The sequence below is a fragment of the Thalia democratica genome, chromosome 6 (genome assembly GCF_965202585.1).
Source record: "Thalia democratica chromosome 6, ktThaDemo2.hap1.1, whole genome shotgun sequence".
Lineage (NCBI taxonomy): Eukaryota > Metazoa > Chordata > Thaliacea > Salpida > Salpidae > Thalia > Thalia democratica.
The window spans coordinates 29906481-29927478 of NC_139170.1; the positions used below are offsets into that span (position 1 = coordinate 29906481).

The following is a 20998-nucleotide window of genomic DNA, read 5'->3' on the forward strand; positions in this document are numbered from 1 at the left end:
GAAAGAAGTGTTGATGTTTTCTACATAGGTTGACATAATCAGAAAAAATTTTAAGTAAAAGAAAATTTATAAAAAAGATAAAAAACTAAACGAAATTAATTATCAAAGTTTAAAATAATTAACCTATTAGTAAACAAAGAAAACAGCAAAGATTAATTTTCAGACTCCCTAAAAACTTGAAAAAAGTTTCTCAAATATTTTTGACCACAAAGGCTTTTTCACAAAATTTGTTGTAGTATGGCTTTTCGTTATTTTAATAAAAAAAGTATTTGAGCAGATTTTTGATATAGAGTTCTTATTTATTCACAATCAATTATCTGTAAGTAGAATTATAAATACAAAAACACCAGGTTTCTTCGTCTTCTTGCATGTTACAATGGCCTCAAGTAGTTGCTTACTTAAGTGCTTGAAGGCAAGAATAAATAGTGAAAAGTTAAATCTGCTCGTTTCGGGCTTATCAAGTGTATAGCCATTGTAAAAAATTCTCTTGGACCGATGTGCAAGGATTTGCTGAAAAGGGATAATGGGGATAGTCCTTGTTCCCTATTTGTTGACGAGGCAACAGATAAGGCTGGCCATGTCAGCTATTTGGTAAGCATTTGAAAAGTATAACTATTTTGTAGAAACAAGATTGTAAATACAAAATGTTATATGTTATTTTTTTATTATATTTTTTTTTAAAAACAAGTTTAAACAGATTTTTCAGGAGCTGCAGTAAGATATGTGAGTATACCAGAAAAAATATCTGAATTTCTTGTTTATAGAATTAAAATGCATTGGGATCGGTACATGATAATCAATGGCCACAGCAGTGGAAAAAATTCTACTCAATCTTAATTTGAAAATTGAAAACATACTTAATTTATGTAAGTTTATTATTTTTGTTCTTAATCTTATTTTCTTTACTTATTAATTGAAATAAGTGACAAACATTTAAGTTTTTAATGCGATACATATTTTTTTCTTTAAAATACTGGATCAAAAACTTGAGTGTTTGTAAAACAAAAAACTTGTTTAGTTAGTATTTTGTATAGCCTTAACGTTTGACTGAAATTGTAATATTGTTTTAATGTTAAAACTTTTTTCGGTTCATTATTATAAATTTTTTTTTTTATTCTTAAGTAAAGTCATGTAAGTTAGAAAGTAACAAACGATAGTTTTTATTTTGCTATAGTTGCTATAATCTAATACATAAAGCAAGAATATATTAAAATACAGTTTTTACGCATACATTGTTTTTTCAATACAGCATAAAAAATGCATAATTACTTTATTTTATGATTGTGATTGTGTTTCATTTTGTTTCGATACATTATAAAAGTAAACATTTCTTTTCTGCTAAAGTAAATGCATGCAAATTAAAGTGTAACAAAAAATAGTTTACATTTTGCTAGAGTAGCTGCAATTCAATATTGCAACTTTATTCACCGGTCACTAGTGAGATATTTATATAACAGTAATTTTATATATCATTTTACAGAGGAGATTTTTCTTCTGTCAAAGTGCATTAAAATCCACAGTTTTCAGTTAATAAAAACGTTTAATGTTGTAATAATAATGCACCAAATGTACATTTTTTGCATATGAAAGCAATTTAAGACGAATTAAATTATCTTCGAACATTTTATAAACTTATAACACTATTAATCAGTAAACATACATTTATTTTTAATTAACTTTTAAGTTTGAAAAATGTTTTTTGTAATTGTATCAAATTTTTTTTTTTTTGTTTTAATTTTTAATTTAAAAAGTAGTATAAATTTATTTTTTATGTTTTATATTTGAACAAACTTTATAGCTTTCTACTTAACTAACAATTTTTGTAAACTAATTAGATGTGTTTGTTCCCAATCAAAATATTCTATTTTAAAAACTTTTTTGACTTAACAGCAATTCATATCAGTTAAAGCGCTGAGTTTCAGTAAAGCAATTCGCAACAAGTTAGTTGAGATTCTGAGAGACTGTTCCAACTTGATAGTTCTGTCAAAGTTGTAAAACAAGTAGGAATTTAATTTTCCCAGGAACTACTCAGCTCTTTTGGTCGGTTTTAGTTATGATATTTATTTTTTTTGAATAACTAAACATTGTTGGTAGTTTTTATGCGTTTTTACTTTTAGACCATCTTCCTTAATTATAAAGATACTTTGGTCTTACAGCCAGTTTCAATTAGAATTATTATTTATTTTAGTATAGTTTTCTAGTTATTTTTTCTAGTTTTCTAGTTATTTGTAGTATGACTCTAAACTTTTTATTACTCACTTTCAACTAAATTAAAACTTTTTTTTTGGTTTTAAAATAATATAATTTAACTAAGTAAGAGTTTTTTACAAAAAAATTAATATTATTTAATTTAAGTTGTAAATGTAACCTAATTTAAAAGGCAGTTAAAAGTTACCTAATACGAAATTTTAAAATGAATTATAGTGCTTTTCTAATGAAATAGTTTAAGAAGGTAGTAAATTTAAATTAAATTTAGTCATTTCGTTTAATCAAAGTTAGTTTAATCACTAAAACAATAACTCTAAAAATTAATTATATTTAGCTGAACTTTAGTTCAGTTACATATATCAAACACGACCATTTGTTTGCAGAGATGTTTCTTTTCTTATTTTTTCTCACTTCAGCATGTGTACCTTTCTTGTTATTACTGTTAGAGCAGTAAATTTTATTATGTTTAACAGAAAATTTCTTTGTCTTTTAAACAAAGTAAAATCAAAAACATATTGGGGAGTCTTTTTGAAAAATTGGTCATTTTAACACTTTTTAGTTTTGTGAAGAAATTCAAAACAAAAAATCTTAAACTAAATTTAGTTGTTTTATCTCTACGTTTTACGAAAAAAAATTAATTTTTGACTTCAAATTAGATATCTGGAAAAAAAAATATTTCTTATTTTGGCAGCACTTTTGACAACTTAATAAATTTGCCAAATTATGATATAAATATGAAAGATTTAGTTATTATTTTAATTTATATAACTCTTATAGGTTTAAACATAAAATGTTTGACTTTTTTTCTAAATTTAATATATGTTGTTAAATAGTCCAGGGACGTAGCTAGCTCAAAAGAGTTACGAATCTGCAAAAAAAAATCAAGAATAACGTGTGATGACGTCATAAAGGGGATAGAGTAGTTTTAAATACCTTTTGTGTAATATGAAAGTGTGCAGTTTTTAAAAACTTAAAATAAATTGAATGTTGAAGTATACTGAAAAACTGAATACAAGGCAATAAGTACTGCTCTTGACCCCCTATAATTATTTATATATTGCAACTTTTATGAACCTATAAAACATTAATTTTAAAATAAAAATATTAATTAAAAATTTAATTTTAAGAGTATTACGGATAGGCCTAAAATATATAACTTTGAAAACAGTTTCCCCAATTCAGAAAACATTTGCAAAAATTGTTGCTTTTATTAGATAAAAACCATAAACTTTAGGAGTTGAATAAAAAACAAAAGAGATATAGAATAAAAAAGTTCACAACATTAGATAAAATTTAGACGTACAATTACTTTATTATTGTCAACAATAATTCATAAAGAAATGAAGAGTACACATCTTTGAAAATGTTATTTTCAGTTTTGGCAGCATAAAGATTAAAGCTGTAAAAAATAATGAAATATTTTCTTACCAAAAAACAAATTGTTAAACAAAACAACTTAGTTAAAAAAGCACAAAATTTCAATATTAAACATCAACATTTTTCAGATGCAATTTAAAACATATAAATAAATTCAAACATAAAGATTTCAAAACATAAAGTATATATATATTTTTATTTTTTTAAACTTTTTAAGAATTAATAATACAACTATACACCTATTAATATAAATAGTATTAACTTATTCTTTTTAATCTTAGATTGAAAAAGTTATATAAAACTTAATTTAAAACCATTTATCATCTATCAAACATTGATTAAAGAAATAAACTGATATACGTTAAAATTTTTTTTTAATAATTTTCCAATGATTCTTCACACAAGCTATCCCTTTGGTAATAAATTTTTAATTGTGGCTTAAGTTTATTAATATTAATTGAAGGATTAATTTCAGAAGTATTACTAAAAAACTCACCTAACTGCACTTCAGAACAACTTTTATAAAAAAAATTCTAAATATTTGATGTGCCACCAAATGACCTGTCTCAACATTTTTAAATCTTTAAAACAAGTTTTAATTAAAAAATTTAATAAAATAACTATAACTTGTTTATATTAATCTTGAAAAAATAAAAACTTTTACTAACCTATGCACTTATGAAATCTTTAAAATAAGTTTTAATTAATAAATAAAGTTCTTAAATATTAGCAAAAAAACTATAATTTGTTTATATTATTCTTAAAAGAATGTTTATAATATTGGGTTTTTCACTTTGTCTTCTTGTTGCAAGCCATATGTCTTATTGTGTTATTTTTTCTGATTTGATAGATTCTAATCTTCTCGATAAAACTTCAGGAAATAATATTATCATCACTGGTCCAGAAGTTTTTCATTTTTGTATATTTGTCAACCACAGGGATTTAATCTTAAAACATTCAACTCAGATAGTATTATTCTTCATCTTAGTTTACTTCGAGGTTCATCTACTTTAAAATTCATCTTTTCATATATCTTCTATCTGTATTTGCTCTTTTGTAACACAAAAAAAAATTAAATTCCAAAAAAAATTAAGTTCTTTTTGACTCACTACAAACACTTCAATAATACAAGATCCTCTCTCACACTTACTTTTTTATTCTTTCACGTCATTTAAACCAAATCTACAGCTTTTAAATGGATCTTTTTACTATAGTTTGCTATTTAAAAATTAAAAACTACACCGTGCAATTTGTATAAAATTTAGATGTATAGATGTATCCAATTTGTTCAATATTTACTAAACTAAAAGTGCTAAAGAGTACAGTTAATGTAAAAATTATCTCTCAGGAGTGCAAAACTAAGTATAAACGAATACTGAAAGCTAGAGAAACAAGGTCTTAAAAGCTTAATAATCGAAACAAAAGCGAGTTTTTTTGCACAAATGTTTACGTTTCTGTAAATTTGCAGAAACGTACCAAAAGCTACGTGCCTAGATACGTCCCTTAAATGTTAATTTATTTTTGGTATATCACTTTTTCATCCATAATTCAAAACTATTAACAAAAGTTCCATTTGGCCGAAAAACTATTATTAGCTAAATGGAAAATGAAACTTGAACATATAAAGACTTTTTTTAAATTAAGTATTATCAAGGGATAAGATAGCATAAAAATTTCATTAACCTGAATACATTCTGAAGTTAATGATAACAATTTAAAAAATGAAGTTTAAATAATTAGAACATTTGAATGAGTAGAGTTTGAGACTTAATTCTATCAAAAAAAACTGGTTCATTGCTTTAGTTTTTATTAAATATAATTTTTTAAATATTGTCATTTTATTAAACTTTTTAAGTAAAATTCTATGGACAGCAGATTTTTGATTTCAATTAACACTTAATTTTTTAAATTTATTAGGTCATAGGGTAAAAAGTTTTTTTTACTACTCGATCTTACTTTGTACACAGATCACTAGATAACTCAGACTGCTGATTGTTTTATAAATTTGTTTTTTATCTAAAACAATGTTTAAACAACAGTATTTTCTATTGTCACAAGATCTAAGTTTTCATCAACATTAAAACTCCAGATGAAATAGGTATCATTACAAAGAAAAAAAGTTGACCTATTCCTTAAAGGGGTTGATTAATTTAGTATAATGTGTTTATTTTAAATTCAAATTTAGTTATAGTAAGATTTTATCGATAGAACACTTAATACATTATAACTTTTACTTTGTATAATAGACAAAGAAACTCTCTATTAAAAAAATGCTCTAAAAGTAGTGGTAAGCAGACATGGTAACAAGCGCCGCCTTTTAATTAAAACTAAAACAAATTTATCGAAAATCCCCGGTAGTGGGATTAAAATTTATTATGAAAGAAAATGTTGTATATAATAAGTCATTAAGAAAACACAATTTTTGTAAACATAATTTAGATTAACAATAAAAAAACAAATTATTTTTAAATGTATGAATGCCTCTAATGTTAGTTTATTGTTTTTTTTAATAAGGTTAATTTTAAGCATCTAATGAATAAATTAATCATAACTAATTTGTTAACTGTTAGTTGAAAGTAATGATGGAATAGTAAATTTGAGAAATAAGTATCTTCCACTATTTAGATAGTAAATTTGACCAAAAATTTAATAGTATTGAATATAAATAATGTTATGGATTATTTTAATTTTATGATTTTTACATATTTAAGAAAATTTTTTTCTCAACTTTGATGAAATAGGCAAAACTGATGGTTTTTGGCTAAACATCTTTTTTCAAATCTCCTTTTATTTTCATTATATATTAAATTGTTTTAATTTCTTAACGTAAATATAAAATTAGAATTTTTCACCTGTTTTAAGTTTATCAAAAATTATTTCTTTAAGAAATACAATGACTTTAAATTCATTTTTTACAACTTAATACTTTTATTTACAACCTTTAAACTGTCATTTATTTAGATGAATAATTATTAATTTTTTTAACTAATAATGTGTTAAAGCCATCGGATCTTTTTTATTTTATAAAAAAAATGTAAATAACTGTATGATCTACATAGTTTTATTAAAAGTTATAGTACTCAATTTAAGTTTTTTACAAATAGATTTGTAAATTAAAAGTGGCTAACAGGTATATCAAAGTGATTTTTATTCTTAAACCCAATATGTTTTGTTTATTTTTTTATTACCTCTATCACCTTGTTTTTTGTCTTATGAGTTGTACACACTCAGGAAAACTCATGCTTGTTAAAAACTGATGAGAATCTCATGCTAACTTAAGTTACTTTTGACACTTGTTGAGTTTCATGCTAGTCATTAGAACTTTTTCTTGAATTAAAATTATTTTAATTGCCTTAATTTTATAAACTTGCTGTTTTATGGTATTTATTGTCAATTTGTAGTAGTTTTATCTTTGACTTATATAAATTATATGTAAATACTCATATAAGTTAAGGGTATCCCTTTAATCAAAGGTTGATAACCATGTATCTTGTTTGAAGTAAATACTTGAGAAAATTTTAATTTTTTTAAACTATTTTAAAGTTTTAGCTAATAATTTAGGTAAGTATCTAATGACTAAACTTTTTTTTGTTTAATGTACTAATAATATTTAAGTTACAGACTAAATATATCATTTAAGCACTTGCATCTTGTAGGTAACAAAAGTGGAAATGTTAACAAAAAACTTACCAGACTCAGAAGATTTACCACCTTTATATGTTCAACCACCCAAAAATAAAGATACCTGAAATCGTGGAAACAAGTTGATGACTTAAAGGGTTTTTTTATATGTAACAATTTATAGTAATTAAAATACAAATTTGAGTATTTATACTTTGAAATCAACGACACAATTTTATTTTTCTGGAAAAACCCAGCTTTTTTTACTGATTATTTCAAAGCAAAGGGTTTGAAAGCAGATTTAAGATTTTCACCTCTGTTTAAAAAAAAAAAGATTTTTTATTTACTTCTTAAAGTATAATATGTAAATTGAGTTTAATATTGCACAAATAATCATTTATCATGTAAAGTCTAAAATCCTATTTCACTTATTACTCGAAATTTGATATTTTTTTTTCACAATTTTGTAATTATTGTTATTTAACAGTTTAGCAATGCATTTTTCAACATTTTCCATAAACTTAGACTTCAATTTTTAGATGGCTATTATCAGATTTTATAAATAATTAAATAACATTTTTGAGTTCAGAACAAAGTTCGCCTCATAAACAAAATTTGCTTTTCACTTAATAAGTAAATTAAATGGTTTAATGGAGTCATAGGGTGAAAGGGAGGCAAATAACTTGTTTATAAGATTCAGTTTAAATTTTCTAAATTAACTGTAATATTGGTTGTTTTTTTATAAAGTTTATGATAGACAAATAGCTTTACTTAAAACTTTGGTCATAGTATGCTTTGTATTGTATTATAATATTTTTAACTTTGATTTTTAAAACAAAAAGTTATAAATGAAATTTAATGTTGTAAAATCAATTATTTACAATGTCTAAATACACTTTTTTTTTATTACTTTAAAATCCATTAATATTGTTCAATTATGTTTTCCATAATTTATTAAATACTATTAATAATAGCATTATTCAATAGTTTAGTAACAAATTTATTTTATGTTATTACTATACTTAGACTTGAAATTTTCGATGTTTTTTTATTGGTTTTGCAAAACTTGGTTTTGTATTTTTATTAATTTTATCATTTGTTTAATTGACGCCATAGGGAGGGGGGAAAAATCTGTTTATAACATTTAGTTTTATTTTTCCCAATAATTTGACATAATTTTTTTAAATAAAATAAAAGAACTTAATTTCTTATTTGGTTCATAAAATATTATAACTTTAATAAATCTTCTTATGACAAGTGGTTTGTGATAATATCAAGATCTCTTTCTGAGAGTTTGAAGTAAATTGTTTTAAAATTGAAAGTGGTTGTAGACTTTTAGTTTTTTTTTCTATAAATGCCAAGAAAATTGACTTTGACAAATTTTTATACTTCACAGCTGTAATGGATTTAATAAAAAAAAGTTTATTTAACAAAAATTATTATACTTTTTCGACAGAAAGTATGTTCTAGCAAATTTTTTTTTAAATACAGCCAATGTTTTTTTTTCTATAAATTTGATCCCTAATGGTATTAACAAGTTGTACAAACTTTGTATACATGTTACAAGCTTTTAAGTAATTTTATTCATAGTAGCCTTTTGCTTTTTATCATTTTTTAATGGTTAATTGTTATGTTTTTTGTTATAAACAATAACATTATTATATGTCACAATGTTGTCATAATTATATACCTAGATTTTAAAGTCTTATTTTAACCAAAGGTTTCATTAATAAAGTGAAAATTTTTTTTCAACAAAAATCGTGACTAAACAACCTTATAATTATAAAAAAGTATTTGAAGCAGGCTAAACTTTAATATAAATCATGACTAAAATTTTACTGTTTATTTATATATTCATTTTATTTAACAGATAGATTATGTTAATATTTTTCTTCAAAAAAGTAAAGTCGAACCTTTTTAGGTTAAATCTGCAATAAACACACTTAACAGTATCTGAAAGACTTCATTTACACGCCAAATTCAAGTAAGCTTAGTTTTAATAACAAAGCAACTATAACTATTTTTTTTTAATTTAACCTTTTATTTAATAAATATGGTATAACTTTTTTTTTTGAATCATTTTTGCAAAAATAAACATCTTTATTTATTTATGAACGCAAACAAATGTACCATTACTTTCTTATAACCAAAAATTACTAACATTGAATTAAAGATTTAGTCGAATCAGTTATTAGTTAAATTTTAAAACAGTGAAATTAATAAATGTTATTTGTTTTATAATTATCTAAATAGTTTTTATTTTACTATATAAATGAATTTATAAATATAAAAACTTTCAATTTTTTATAGATCTTTTTTGGAAGAACCTAACTTTTATTTTGAAGTCAACGAGGTGTATGAAAATATCACGTTTATTTAAAAGACATAGGTAAAACCACTCAAAATCCATGTTGTATAGTCAATTGTTTTTGTTAACAGCTAAACTAAATAGCTTAATTTTTGTTTTTAAAGAGGATGCATCTAATAAGAATTAATAGATGTCTGGTTTTTTTTTTACTTTACTATTAAAAAATTTCGGTCAAAACACAAGTTATTAAAATATTTATGCTTCTTTTTGAAATAACTACTTTTACTTCCAGTTAGTTGTCATACTTTCTGTAACTGCATTTCAATTGAAAGTATAACCTCTTATAAATGCTCTATTTTAAACGCCAACTAAAAAAGGTAAAGAATGTTTTAAAACTTTTTTATATTTTACTAAATTTTTTCGTTGTAAAAGAAATTATATAAGTAATTATATTTCTGGTTTTCTTATTTACTTACACAACATACAAATGTGTGTTATTAAAATATCTTTCCTAATATTGAGTGTTAGATGAAAAAAAAATCTTTTATGGACAAACTACATTTCTAACCTTTTTTTAATGGTCCTATAATTCCAAACGTTTTATAATTATTTGTTTAATACAGGTTAGTATTTTTACAAGTTTTGTGCAAGCATTTATAAAATTTATGCTCATTGAAAATGGTAATTTTAAATTTTAATAAAAACATGCTTTTTTTATAAAGACAAAATACTTCTCATATAAATCTATAAGAAAAATGAAAAACTTCACTCAAGTTTAAATTATTTTTACTTGAGTTTTTGTCTAGGCTTTCTACTGTTTTTAGTTTAATTTTAAATTAATTGTTTTTGTTGTATGAAAAACTTTATTTCAAAATATAAATCATTTAAAACAAACAAAAATAAAAACGTAAAGTTTAGTCAGATTTTAAATACAAAGAATAAACAAGAAAGTTAAAACATATATACATAAAACTGTTTATAAACTCACAAAACTAAACTTTATTGAAAAAATAATACAAATGAGATGTAAAAATTTAAAGATTAAAAAAAGAAACATCTAAAAATCTTTTTAAACTAAAAAAATGTTTAAATTTAAAAAGTTTATATTGTTAATTAGAAGAAACTAGTAAAAACTCGTTTTTATAGACTTTTTCATTTTATATGTGATTTTTTTAAGCTTTGTTAAACATAGATTTGTAAAACTTTGTAGATAGAAAGTTTAAAAATAAATAATATTTTACTAAAAGTAATAGAACAAACTTCGTACTATTTGAACTTCGTTTCTTAGCAATAGAAACATTTTGTTTTGGTCTGCTATTTTTTAACCTGATCATTTTAACTTCAACAATTAGCAACTTCTTTTTTTTTTTTGCAAGGTTCTATACAATATCACTGATACTACTTTGGTTAATCAAAAATCTAAATAAAAATTAAATAAAAATTGTTAATTATTTTGTAATGAGCTACTATATACTTTTTTACAACAAAAAATCAATTTAACTCGAAATTGTCTAAGATGCCACTTTTTAAGACAAAAAAGGTGTCCTGAAGTAATTAAAAACTGTCCCAAATGACCTTAAACAGTCCTAAATCATTATTAAGTTTTACAATTCCTTAATTTTTTTTTTTTAAAACTAAAAATTGAGTTCTTTAACAAAATTGGTCATAAAACGACAAAGATGTAACTGAATCAACTAAACCTCATTCTAAACCTAAAAAAAAATCCTGAAAATTTAAAATATAATAAAGCTATCCTGAGCTTTTTATATTTAAACAAAAATATTCTGAGTTAGCCTTAGTTAAACAAATAGTTTTAAAATATCCTGCGTTGTACTGAGTCATACAGACATTTTGTAAACTTAATATGTCCTGACCCCTGAGTGTCTTGAGATTGTTGAGTGTGTGGCAACCCTCAGATAACAGTTTTATAAAAGTATCTGATACTAAAAAAGTGTACAAAAAACAAATTTTTAAAGGTCATTCTTTAAGGAACTCCTTAAACTGTACAAAAAATCTTATTTTTCCTCCATTATTAAAAAAAAAATTCAACATAATTTTTTTAACATCATAAACAGTTTATAGAATACAAACCTTGATAAATAAAATTTTGATAGTTTATGACCTAAACTTAAATAAATAGTTTTTTGTAGATATTAAGTACTTAATAAAAAATAAATTTTGGTTTTTCAAGTTGTTTAAAATATAAATATTACCAAACTTAAATTTTTCTTTATAAATATATATATTTTTAAACAGAATACAGAGATCCTTCTTTTGTAACAGTGGATTTTAATAACCAAGTACTTATTAGATATGAACTAATACTACTTAAAAACTCAAACTTACTAAAATTTTGGTCCTATGCAACCAATAAAATGTTTATACTTTACTTTTTCTAATACATAACTACTGAAAATGAAAATAAATTAACTGATGAAAATGAGAGTCATAAGCAATATTTCTAAATAAATGGCTAAAAAAATTAGTAGATTAGTTTGTTATAAACACTGATAAACTTTTCAACTACAATGGTTAATAGAATAACAGCCTTTGATTTTTCAAATATTTTAGCAAATTAGAAACTACTATTCTTAAAAGTTTAAGTTTACTCAAATTTAAATAAAACTTTTTTTTATAGTGAGCTTAACACTGATCACAGTATGAAATATTTATTTGTTATTTTTTTATTTAATTTATGTTCAATTTTACTTATATATATAAATGTTTTTGCTTTTTATTATTTGTTCTATATAATTTTAAGTAATTTATTACTATTTTTTATTGTTAACTTTTACTTTATTAGCAGTCATTTATTGCTCAATTTATAAAAGTTTATTTATTCTCAAATCATTATCAGTTTAAAAGCTTGTTTACAAAATGTTAGCATTTTTCCTCGTAAAAAAATCAATCTTAACTGTTAAACTAATTCGGTGGACTACAAAATTTGTGCGCTTTTTGAGGGTTACTTCTTATAAAGTTTAAGAATTTAAAATATTTTCTTTATGCAGTTTTTCATCAAAGCCGGTACATAATTGTCTTTACGCACCGGAACCCGGCTATGTATGTTCTATACTCAAAAGCTCTTTTAGATTTTTGAATACCACATGAACAAAGCTGATAAAAAAACAAATTAAAAAGTAAAATTAGATATTAAAGGATTAAGATAATACATTATTTTTTTTCTTCTTTTTTTAGGTGACATGCATGCGTCAGTACACCTCCCCACGCTACGCCCCTGATACCTACATTTAAAATAAACTGACCTTATCATTTAAACTACTCGACTAAAATGTTAATGTAGTAACACTTGAACATTTTCCTTAAAATTTTGTTTTACTAAATATTTTTTAGATTTTTGTACTTGTGTAAGGTTTTGTTCAACTGAGAGAGTTAACAAAGCAATCAGTAGGACCCCTACACTATCAGGGCACATTATAATTGTCTTTTAAAGATATTTTAATGCTATAACTTAGTCTACTCATTATATTTTTCAATAGATATTTTAACTCTATAACTTAAACTATAAAACACAAGCATATTATATTGTCAAAAGATGTTTAAATGTAAAGAAAGTTAAAATTCAAATAAAAAAACTTGAAAGGTCACTATCTATATCAGGGTATGCAAACTGCGGCACATGAAAGTGCGCCCACAAACAGGTGTTGATTTTAAACAGGATGCGGCCCATGAAAGGTATATCTGCGACCAACGATTAAAAAACATATTTACACCAGTTATTCTAAGTTCGAAGTGAAGAGCAAAAACTGAAACTACAGTTGTGGCCCGCGAATATTTTTGTTTTCAAAATTTCGTCTGCGATCACTAAAAGTCTGCCGACTCCTGATCTTTAGTAATATCTTTAAATTTTCATTAACTAAAATTATATTTATTTATTATAGTTTTATATACTTTATAACAATATTTCCTATCTAAAAGATTTACTTTTTATAGCGTAAAATAATTGCTTATACATTTAACATTTTAGAAAAAAGTGTGTATAAATTATATTTAAAATAACGTAATACTAATATTATTAAAATAATTTTGTTTACTCTCAGTATAATAAATAACTACTCTTACAAAATAGTTAATTAAAGAGTAAAATTCTGAAGTATGTTATCAAAAGTTACTACAAAAACACTATAATGTTTAAAAAATAGTAGTAATGCCAATGAAAAAATATTATACGCGTACCTGTAACGGCGGCTCGCACAGTCTTTTTTTCTATACAGTGCAGACCAAAAGTATTTTTCGGAAAAACATAAGCCACGACTTATAAAAAAAGCTGACCCCTGTTTTAAATTAAAAATACTAAATTCTCTTTTACTAGTATAATTCAGTTAAACCCGATATAAAAAACTAATGTAGTCCTGTTACATACTTTGGTGAGTCTAAACTTATTTAAATTAATATAAGAAAGTATACTTTAAGGTCTGTCTGAGCTAAAAAAATAAGTAATTAGTTTTGATATAATGTTAAAAGAAATATTATATATACCCTTATCCCTAACCCAACTAACACAAAATTTTCAAAAATTAATTAAAAATAAAGAAACTAAACATTTGAAATGTAAAATATTATGAAAAAAGCTTCTTTTTGGAGCTGACTTAGCTTGTTTTAAGCTCAAACTGACTTTTAATATACTAGCCATTGCTATATAATAAAGTTTTAATTTAAAGCATACTATTTTTGTACCTTTTTGTAGTTAAAGTTTAAAAAAAAATTAAACATTATTGAGTTTAAAAGCAAATACTTTATGAAACGCAACATAAGAGTTCAGTAGTCATCTCACAACTGATTTATTTAAGAAAGAATAGAGATAGATTGCTAAAGTCAGTTTATGTTTCAACTTTAATAACAAATAAGACTACTGTTAAACATAAAACTTAAAATAAAATACTTAAAACGTGCAAAATTTTCAAGTAAAACTACTTATTTTACAGTAAAATCTGATAAATTATTATAAAAAAATTTAATATTAACTTTTAATCATAAGTACTAAATTTAAAAAAAAAAAACACGAATGTCTAAAAAGTTTTAAATTATTTTATATAAGTATGTTTAGATAAATATGAGTAAAGTATCGATTTATTTCAAAAACATTTTAACTGTAATTTTATAATTAAAATCTGCTTTCCTAAAACGTTAAAAAAAGGGTAAATTTTGTATACTATAACCATAAGCTATTGATTAGTAAGTACCTTTTAGTAAGGGTATATTTTCTAATAAAGCCTATAAGTGTTTTATTAAAAGTGGTATAGACTAGCAAAGTTTAAATCACTACACAGCAAGTTAGTAGCATAAATACATGAAAAAAGCACTGATAGTTGGATTTAAAACACAATATTTCTAACAACTATTTAAAATTACGCCTCATAGTCAAATAAGTACTATAAACTAAAGTATTTAATAAATATTATCACTTAGGTTCTAGCTAGTATGTTTAATTTTATAGCTATGGTCTAATTAAACAATTTTAACAGTTTTTACTACAGATAGTAGTACTACTGAAACCTCATTATCACTACAAGTAGTATTAGTAAACATAGTTATAGGAATATAAATTGATATATTTAAAATAAATTAACTTCTTATGGTAAAAAAATAATTTTTTTTTTTTCTTAATAATTTTAAGAAATATTGTTTAAAGTAATAACATTTAAGTCTAATAATAAAAAAATAGTACTAAGTAGTAGGACAACAATTAGACATCATAATACTTTGATTTACTAGTCCCTTCACGATTTATATTAAATTTAAAATAATATTAAAATATGTTTAATTTACAAAATGATCCAATAAAAAAAGTGCAGAGTAATTTAAGTATCTATTTTAATCTATAAAAATCTGTATATATCAACTCCAGTCACATAAAAAATACCTTTTATATATTAAAAATTATTCCTTTACATGTATAAACTTCCAAAGTTTTTTAGTTTAATGAGTACAATGATGCATGCCAATATTGTTTATTTAAAATTTAAACTGAACCGGTTTAATTTAATTTGAGAGTAATGAAAATACAGTAGCATAAAGGACATAGTAATTTGTGATCCAAAAAAAAATATTAGAAGCTGAGTTTTTAAACTTTCATTTTAGTCAAGAAAATTTATTATTGTAGAGATGGTTAATAAAAATAGATAATTTTATTTACAATTTAACCTAAAGACAATTTTACACATAATGAGCAATTTCTAACTGCTAAAAGTTGTTAAAATTGCTAGTTTCTCTAAAAGACTTTTGTAGAAAATATTGTATAAATGGAGATTTATTAAAATCAAAACTTAATTTGTAGTAAAATTAAAAGTATTTTAAATTTTCTATGTATGTAGCTAAATTAAATATAACCATATAAAATTTAATCACATAAAATAATAAATTCTTTTAGACTTACTAATTCAAAATAAAATAATTTAATTCAATTAAAATTACTTTGATTATTACCAACATTAAATTTTAGTTAATACTGTTAAGAACGCTCTTAGTTATATTTTCATTTAAGAAAAATACTGTAAAGAAGACAAAGTGTCTTTTTTAAGCCTAAGCACAGTTTATTTTCATTGCTTTAGATATTATCAATGGACTTAAATTGAAAATAAATAAAAAATATAGTTTAAAATGTTTAAACTTATATAAGTATCTGACTGCATTTATTTAAACAACATGATTGCGAACCGCAGTTTGTCTGCCGTCACTCTAAACCTTTGTTGAACTTTATTTTCAACTTAAATTAAAAGTAAAAAAAAAATGTTGCCTCACTACTTGTGTTAATAAAATGTTAAATGTTTTTGTTAGGTAGTTATAATAATGAAATCAGGCTTTTATTAACTGTTGGTCAATATCAAATTATTCGAGTTATCTATACAAATATAAATGATGTGAAGTGAACATTAGTTGCCGGATTTATATAAGCAAATGGTTACTTAATTACTCAGGCATTGCTTTTTAAAGTTAAAACAAACAAACGTTTTTAAGTAGGCAAAAATCTTTAAATTTTTGAATTTATTGCAACTCTACTGTGATTTACCTAAAAAGTGTAAAACTAAATAGTTTGAAATATTTAAGTTTATTCATAAATGTCTCCTGTGACAGGTAATTTTTTTTTTCAAAGGTAAACTACAAAATAAACTTCACAAAAAGAAAAAAATTTAGAAACTGTTAACAAAGTATTTTACTGATAATGTATAGAAAATATAAATAAATATGCACGCTTAAAAAGTTATTTCTTATCTAAATGTTTTATAGTTTGCTATACTTCAAGTTAAAAATTGATAAACAGATTTTTTTAACAAAAATAGATATGATATTTATAAAATTTTGTCAACATATTTTAAATATAAAAAACAATTCGTTCAGAAATGCTCACAAGTTAAATTTAAAATCTAGAAGTGTAAATCAAATAAATAAGTGTAAGATGTCAAAAAATAAAAAAGGCTAATAATCGTTAATTTTTTAGGTAAAAACAAATCAAAATTTATATGTAATTTTCTAGTATGGTGCAGGGGCGTGTTTTGACTGGTTTCCTGTGAACCCCCTAAAAAAAGAAAAGAAAAAGAAAAAAAATCTTAGAATATCACTAAAAACGTTGTTTATTGACATTGTTTTGGTTATTTGAAAAACTTTGAATAATGAATGTTGTATTTATAACACTGAAAGTTTAAAAGGTTTCCTTAACAAAAAATGATCGTTTTTTCTAGCTGAAATAGATTTTAAATAAAATTTTTATTGTGACGTTTTATTTTTGTATATCTGTTGACCACAAAGTTGACTCTTGATTTTTTGAAATTTTCAATTCAATGAGATTTCAAAACCATCACTAGAATCCCTGCGATATCAGCCAAACAATTAGATAATAATAAAGATATTTTAATTTAATTGTACAAATCTAAAAATTTTTTAGAAAAATTTCAATTTTTATAGATTAAATTACCTGAATTTTTTTTTTATTATAAATAGATATACAAATGTAATTGGTTTAAAAATTAAAAGAAAAATTTGTAAGAACTTCATACATACTAATATTTAAATCAAAATAGAAATTCTCTTTAAGTTTTATTTAAGTGTTATGAATTTACAAATTGTATATCAAATTTCAAATCTTTATTAAAAACAAAAATATTACAAACATTACTTACTTACTCTATAAAAAATAACTTTTTTATAAGGAAATAATATTATAAAATAATTAAAACTAGAATAAAATTTTATAAAAATATTTTAACTTATTTACATAGTCTAAACATTCTTTTTAGTGAAATCTCATTTTTTATATATTAAAGTACTTAAAAAACAATATTTTTATTATAAATAGATAAATCAATATAAAGATTTTAAAGTTTAAAAGAAAAATTTGTAAGAACTTAATTTATATTAACATTTAATTCAAAATTGAAATTCTTTTTATGAAAAATTGTTCTAGTTTTTAAAATTTTATAATATTGTTTCCTGATAAAAAAGTTATTTTTTATAGAGTAAGTTAGTTATGTCTGTAATATTTTTGTTTTAAATAACAGATTTAAATTTTGATATACAATTTGTAAGTTTTTTTTCTGTTTTTTTTAGTTTTAACTTATGTAAACTTAATACAGAATAACTACTTATATTTTTTTTTATTATTTCTAAGCACAAAAAAAAGCATTTTAAACACAGAGTTTTTCGGCTAAATATTGCGTACTTAACTAGCAGTGTATACCTAAGAAATGCGTACAAGAACAAAAAAAATTGTGAACCCACTTTGAAAAAAGTCTAGACACGCCCCTGGTATGGTGTTTATCGAATCAAGGTAAAAAATATTTTTTAGTTTTAACAAATGCCATTTTTTAAAACGGTTTAATACATAAGCATCTAATCTTAAGCATATGCAAAGCCAATGTTTGTTTGATAGTAAACATATTTTTCTCTACCTTGTTTATTAAGTATTAAGCACTCTAAACCGAATTTGAATAATACATTATCTATAAAGACTTTTAATAATAAAAAATTTTAATTGGTTAGCAAAACTAATATGTAAAAGTAAAACCGAGTAAATATATCAAACTCAGATATATCAATAAAAAGCTCTCTAGTTTTCGTCAAACTCAAATTTTTGCTACAATTTATTATTTTTAATTTATTGAAAAAAAAACATATATACAATACTAGGTCAAGTATTTGTTTACTCGCTCTAATATACCATTGAAAGTAATTTGCGCAACACAGTCATAAGCTTTTTTCACAAAATACAAAAAGTTAAAGTTTCACATCTGTTTAATTAATCCTTTAGTGAACAATTCAATTCTGAAAACAAAAGCTTCAACCAGTGACTTGTACAACTACTTGACAACTTCTGACTATTATTATGTAAGTTTACTGAAAAAATATTTATAAAATATCTAACTAAATTTGTTTTAATTAAGTTATTTAGTAGGTTGAATTAGTTTTTATCTTTAATATATGAAAATAATAGTTATAGTTGTAGTTTTTTTGTAGTACTTATATGATAACATAAGTAAACTACAGAAATTTTTAAGCAACTGTAATTGATAAATTAAATTCTTATAGTAATTATATATAGTACAAAATTTACTAATATATCAATATTTAATTAAACTTTACTTAATATTTTTTTAAAAGTTCTTCCTACAGTTTTAATATGAAAAACAATGACCTAAAATAGTACAGAAATTTAAAAATTAAGATTATGTACTACGTTTTATACTATGAATTATATTTTGATAAAGTACTAATATTGTTTCAAAGATTACATTTATAAAACATAAAGATAACGTTTAGGGGATCATATTTTCACTCCACGTCTTACATTGACAATGATCAGTTGATGCCTTTAATAAGCGATATTGAGTGGAAAGTAGACGGAATCAATAGCGAGAATGTTAGTGTTTTCTTTTTAATTTCAGATGAACTTTACGATCTATAAATAATTTGTGGTACGTTACTTTGAATACTTGTACTAATTTTACTAATGTTCACGTTTGTTGCTTTACTAAAAATAAAATCAATCATTAAACAGATCATCAACTTTTTAATAAAAAAGTATTCCTTCGACTTTCTCCTGATCGACACAAGATCAAAAAGGGAGTTTGATGCCGGCCATTTGTCTGGGGCAGTCAACATTTGGAGTTGTATGAAAGCAGTAGAAGAGTTAGTTTTTTTTGATTTCAGTACCTTTTTTTTCAAAAATAATATTTTTGTAATGTACACGTTTCGAAACAAAACCGTCTGAATACTTGATGGAAATTATTTAAAATATTCACAGATTTGTTCAGCAAGGAGAGAGGTCTCGCGTTCTGATATTCTACGACGATGATTTGAACGACAAGCGAGCTCGAAGGATGTTCAACTTTGTACGACGAGCGGACAAGGAATTTAATGGAGGAAAATTAGTTCAGCCAATAATGTTTGTTCTAAAAGGGGGGTACTATGACTTTTGGCAATCAAATCAAGCAAACCTGAATTCGGTTAGCTTTCGTTTTTTAAATCTTTAATTTTTTTTTCTTTAGCATATCAAAAAAATTAAAATTTATGTTTTAAATTATTTCAAATTTAGATTTTCAGTATCAAATGTTTCAGCAGTTTGATAAATAAATCTTCATAAAATCACAACATATCGTTGGAAATGTAAATAAATATTTAAGGTTTGTGATAAAATTAACAAAAAAGCAACCAACCTTAAAAGCCTTAGAATAACATTTTTTTAACAGGGTTATATTGAGAGTTCCCTTCCAGGATATAGTGGATACAGAACATCACAACAATTCTGGGAAGATGAACCAGAGTGGGCTTCTGAAGTTAAAGGCGAAGAGAAAAAGCTTGAAGCTCTACTGATGCACCCTCAAAAAAAATCCTGGTTTTCAGCTATTATGAGCTTCATTTGGAAATGATAATTTGTTTTTACAATATTTTGTTATGTTTTAGTACTTTTTATGATTAGGCTCTCTTTTCTTTATAAATTTTATAAGTTATAGACATACATATGATTTGCTTGGTCATTTTTATAAATAAAAACTGTGTATAAAAATTCTTATTTTGTATAAAACTTACTTTTGCTTAGTTTTAAGCAGTCATATAAATAAGCAGTCTTCAAAATAAGCAGTCATAAAATTTATGAACACTATGTTTAGTTTAATTCACTAGATGGCTGAAAGATTGAATGTTTGAACTACAGCTGTTTAAAACTGAACTAATAACCAAACTTGTGTAAAAAAACACATAAGACATGACATATTTTACTTTTAAATGAAAGTGTTACTGTAATACTATTACTTCTTATAATTATTTTTGTTGTTATCTTGATTTTGAAACATAACAAAAGTTTAAACTTTACCTTAAACTCAATCTTGATATTAAAATTTAATGTGTTTTAAGTAAAAAGTTTTAAGTAAAAATTTGTTTTTATTTAATTTTTAAAATAATATTTTCCATGGTTGTGACATGTCTTTATAGACTTTTTATTTAAGCACTGATGAGGTCTTTGACCAAAACAAA

The 20998-nt window shown here is 23.2% G+C and overlaps 1 protein-coding gene across 1 annotated transcript; it reads left to right on the top strand.

Annotated features, from left to right (window-relative positions):
• Nucleotides 1-523: 523 nt before the first annotated feature.
• LOC145838940 (M-phase inducer phosphatase 1-like) lies at nucleotides 524-20394 on the top strand. The gene is made up of 5 exons (XM_082946559.1): nucleotides 524-591; nucleotides 19286-19385; nucleotides 19524-19654; nucleotides 19770-19971; nucleotides 20215-20394. The coding sequence occupies exons 1-5, from the start codon at nucleotides 524-526 to the stop codon at nucleotides 20392-20394; spliced, it is 681 nt and encodes a 226-aa protein (XP_082802685.1).
• The last annotated feature ends 604 nt before the right edge of the window (nucleotides 20395-20998 follow it).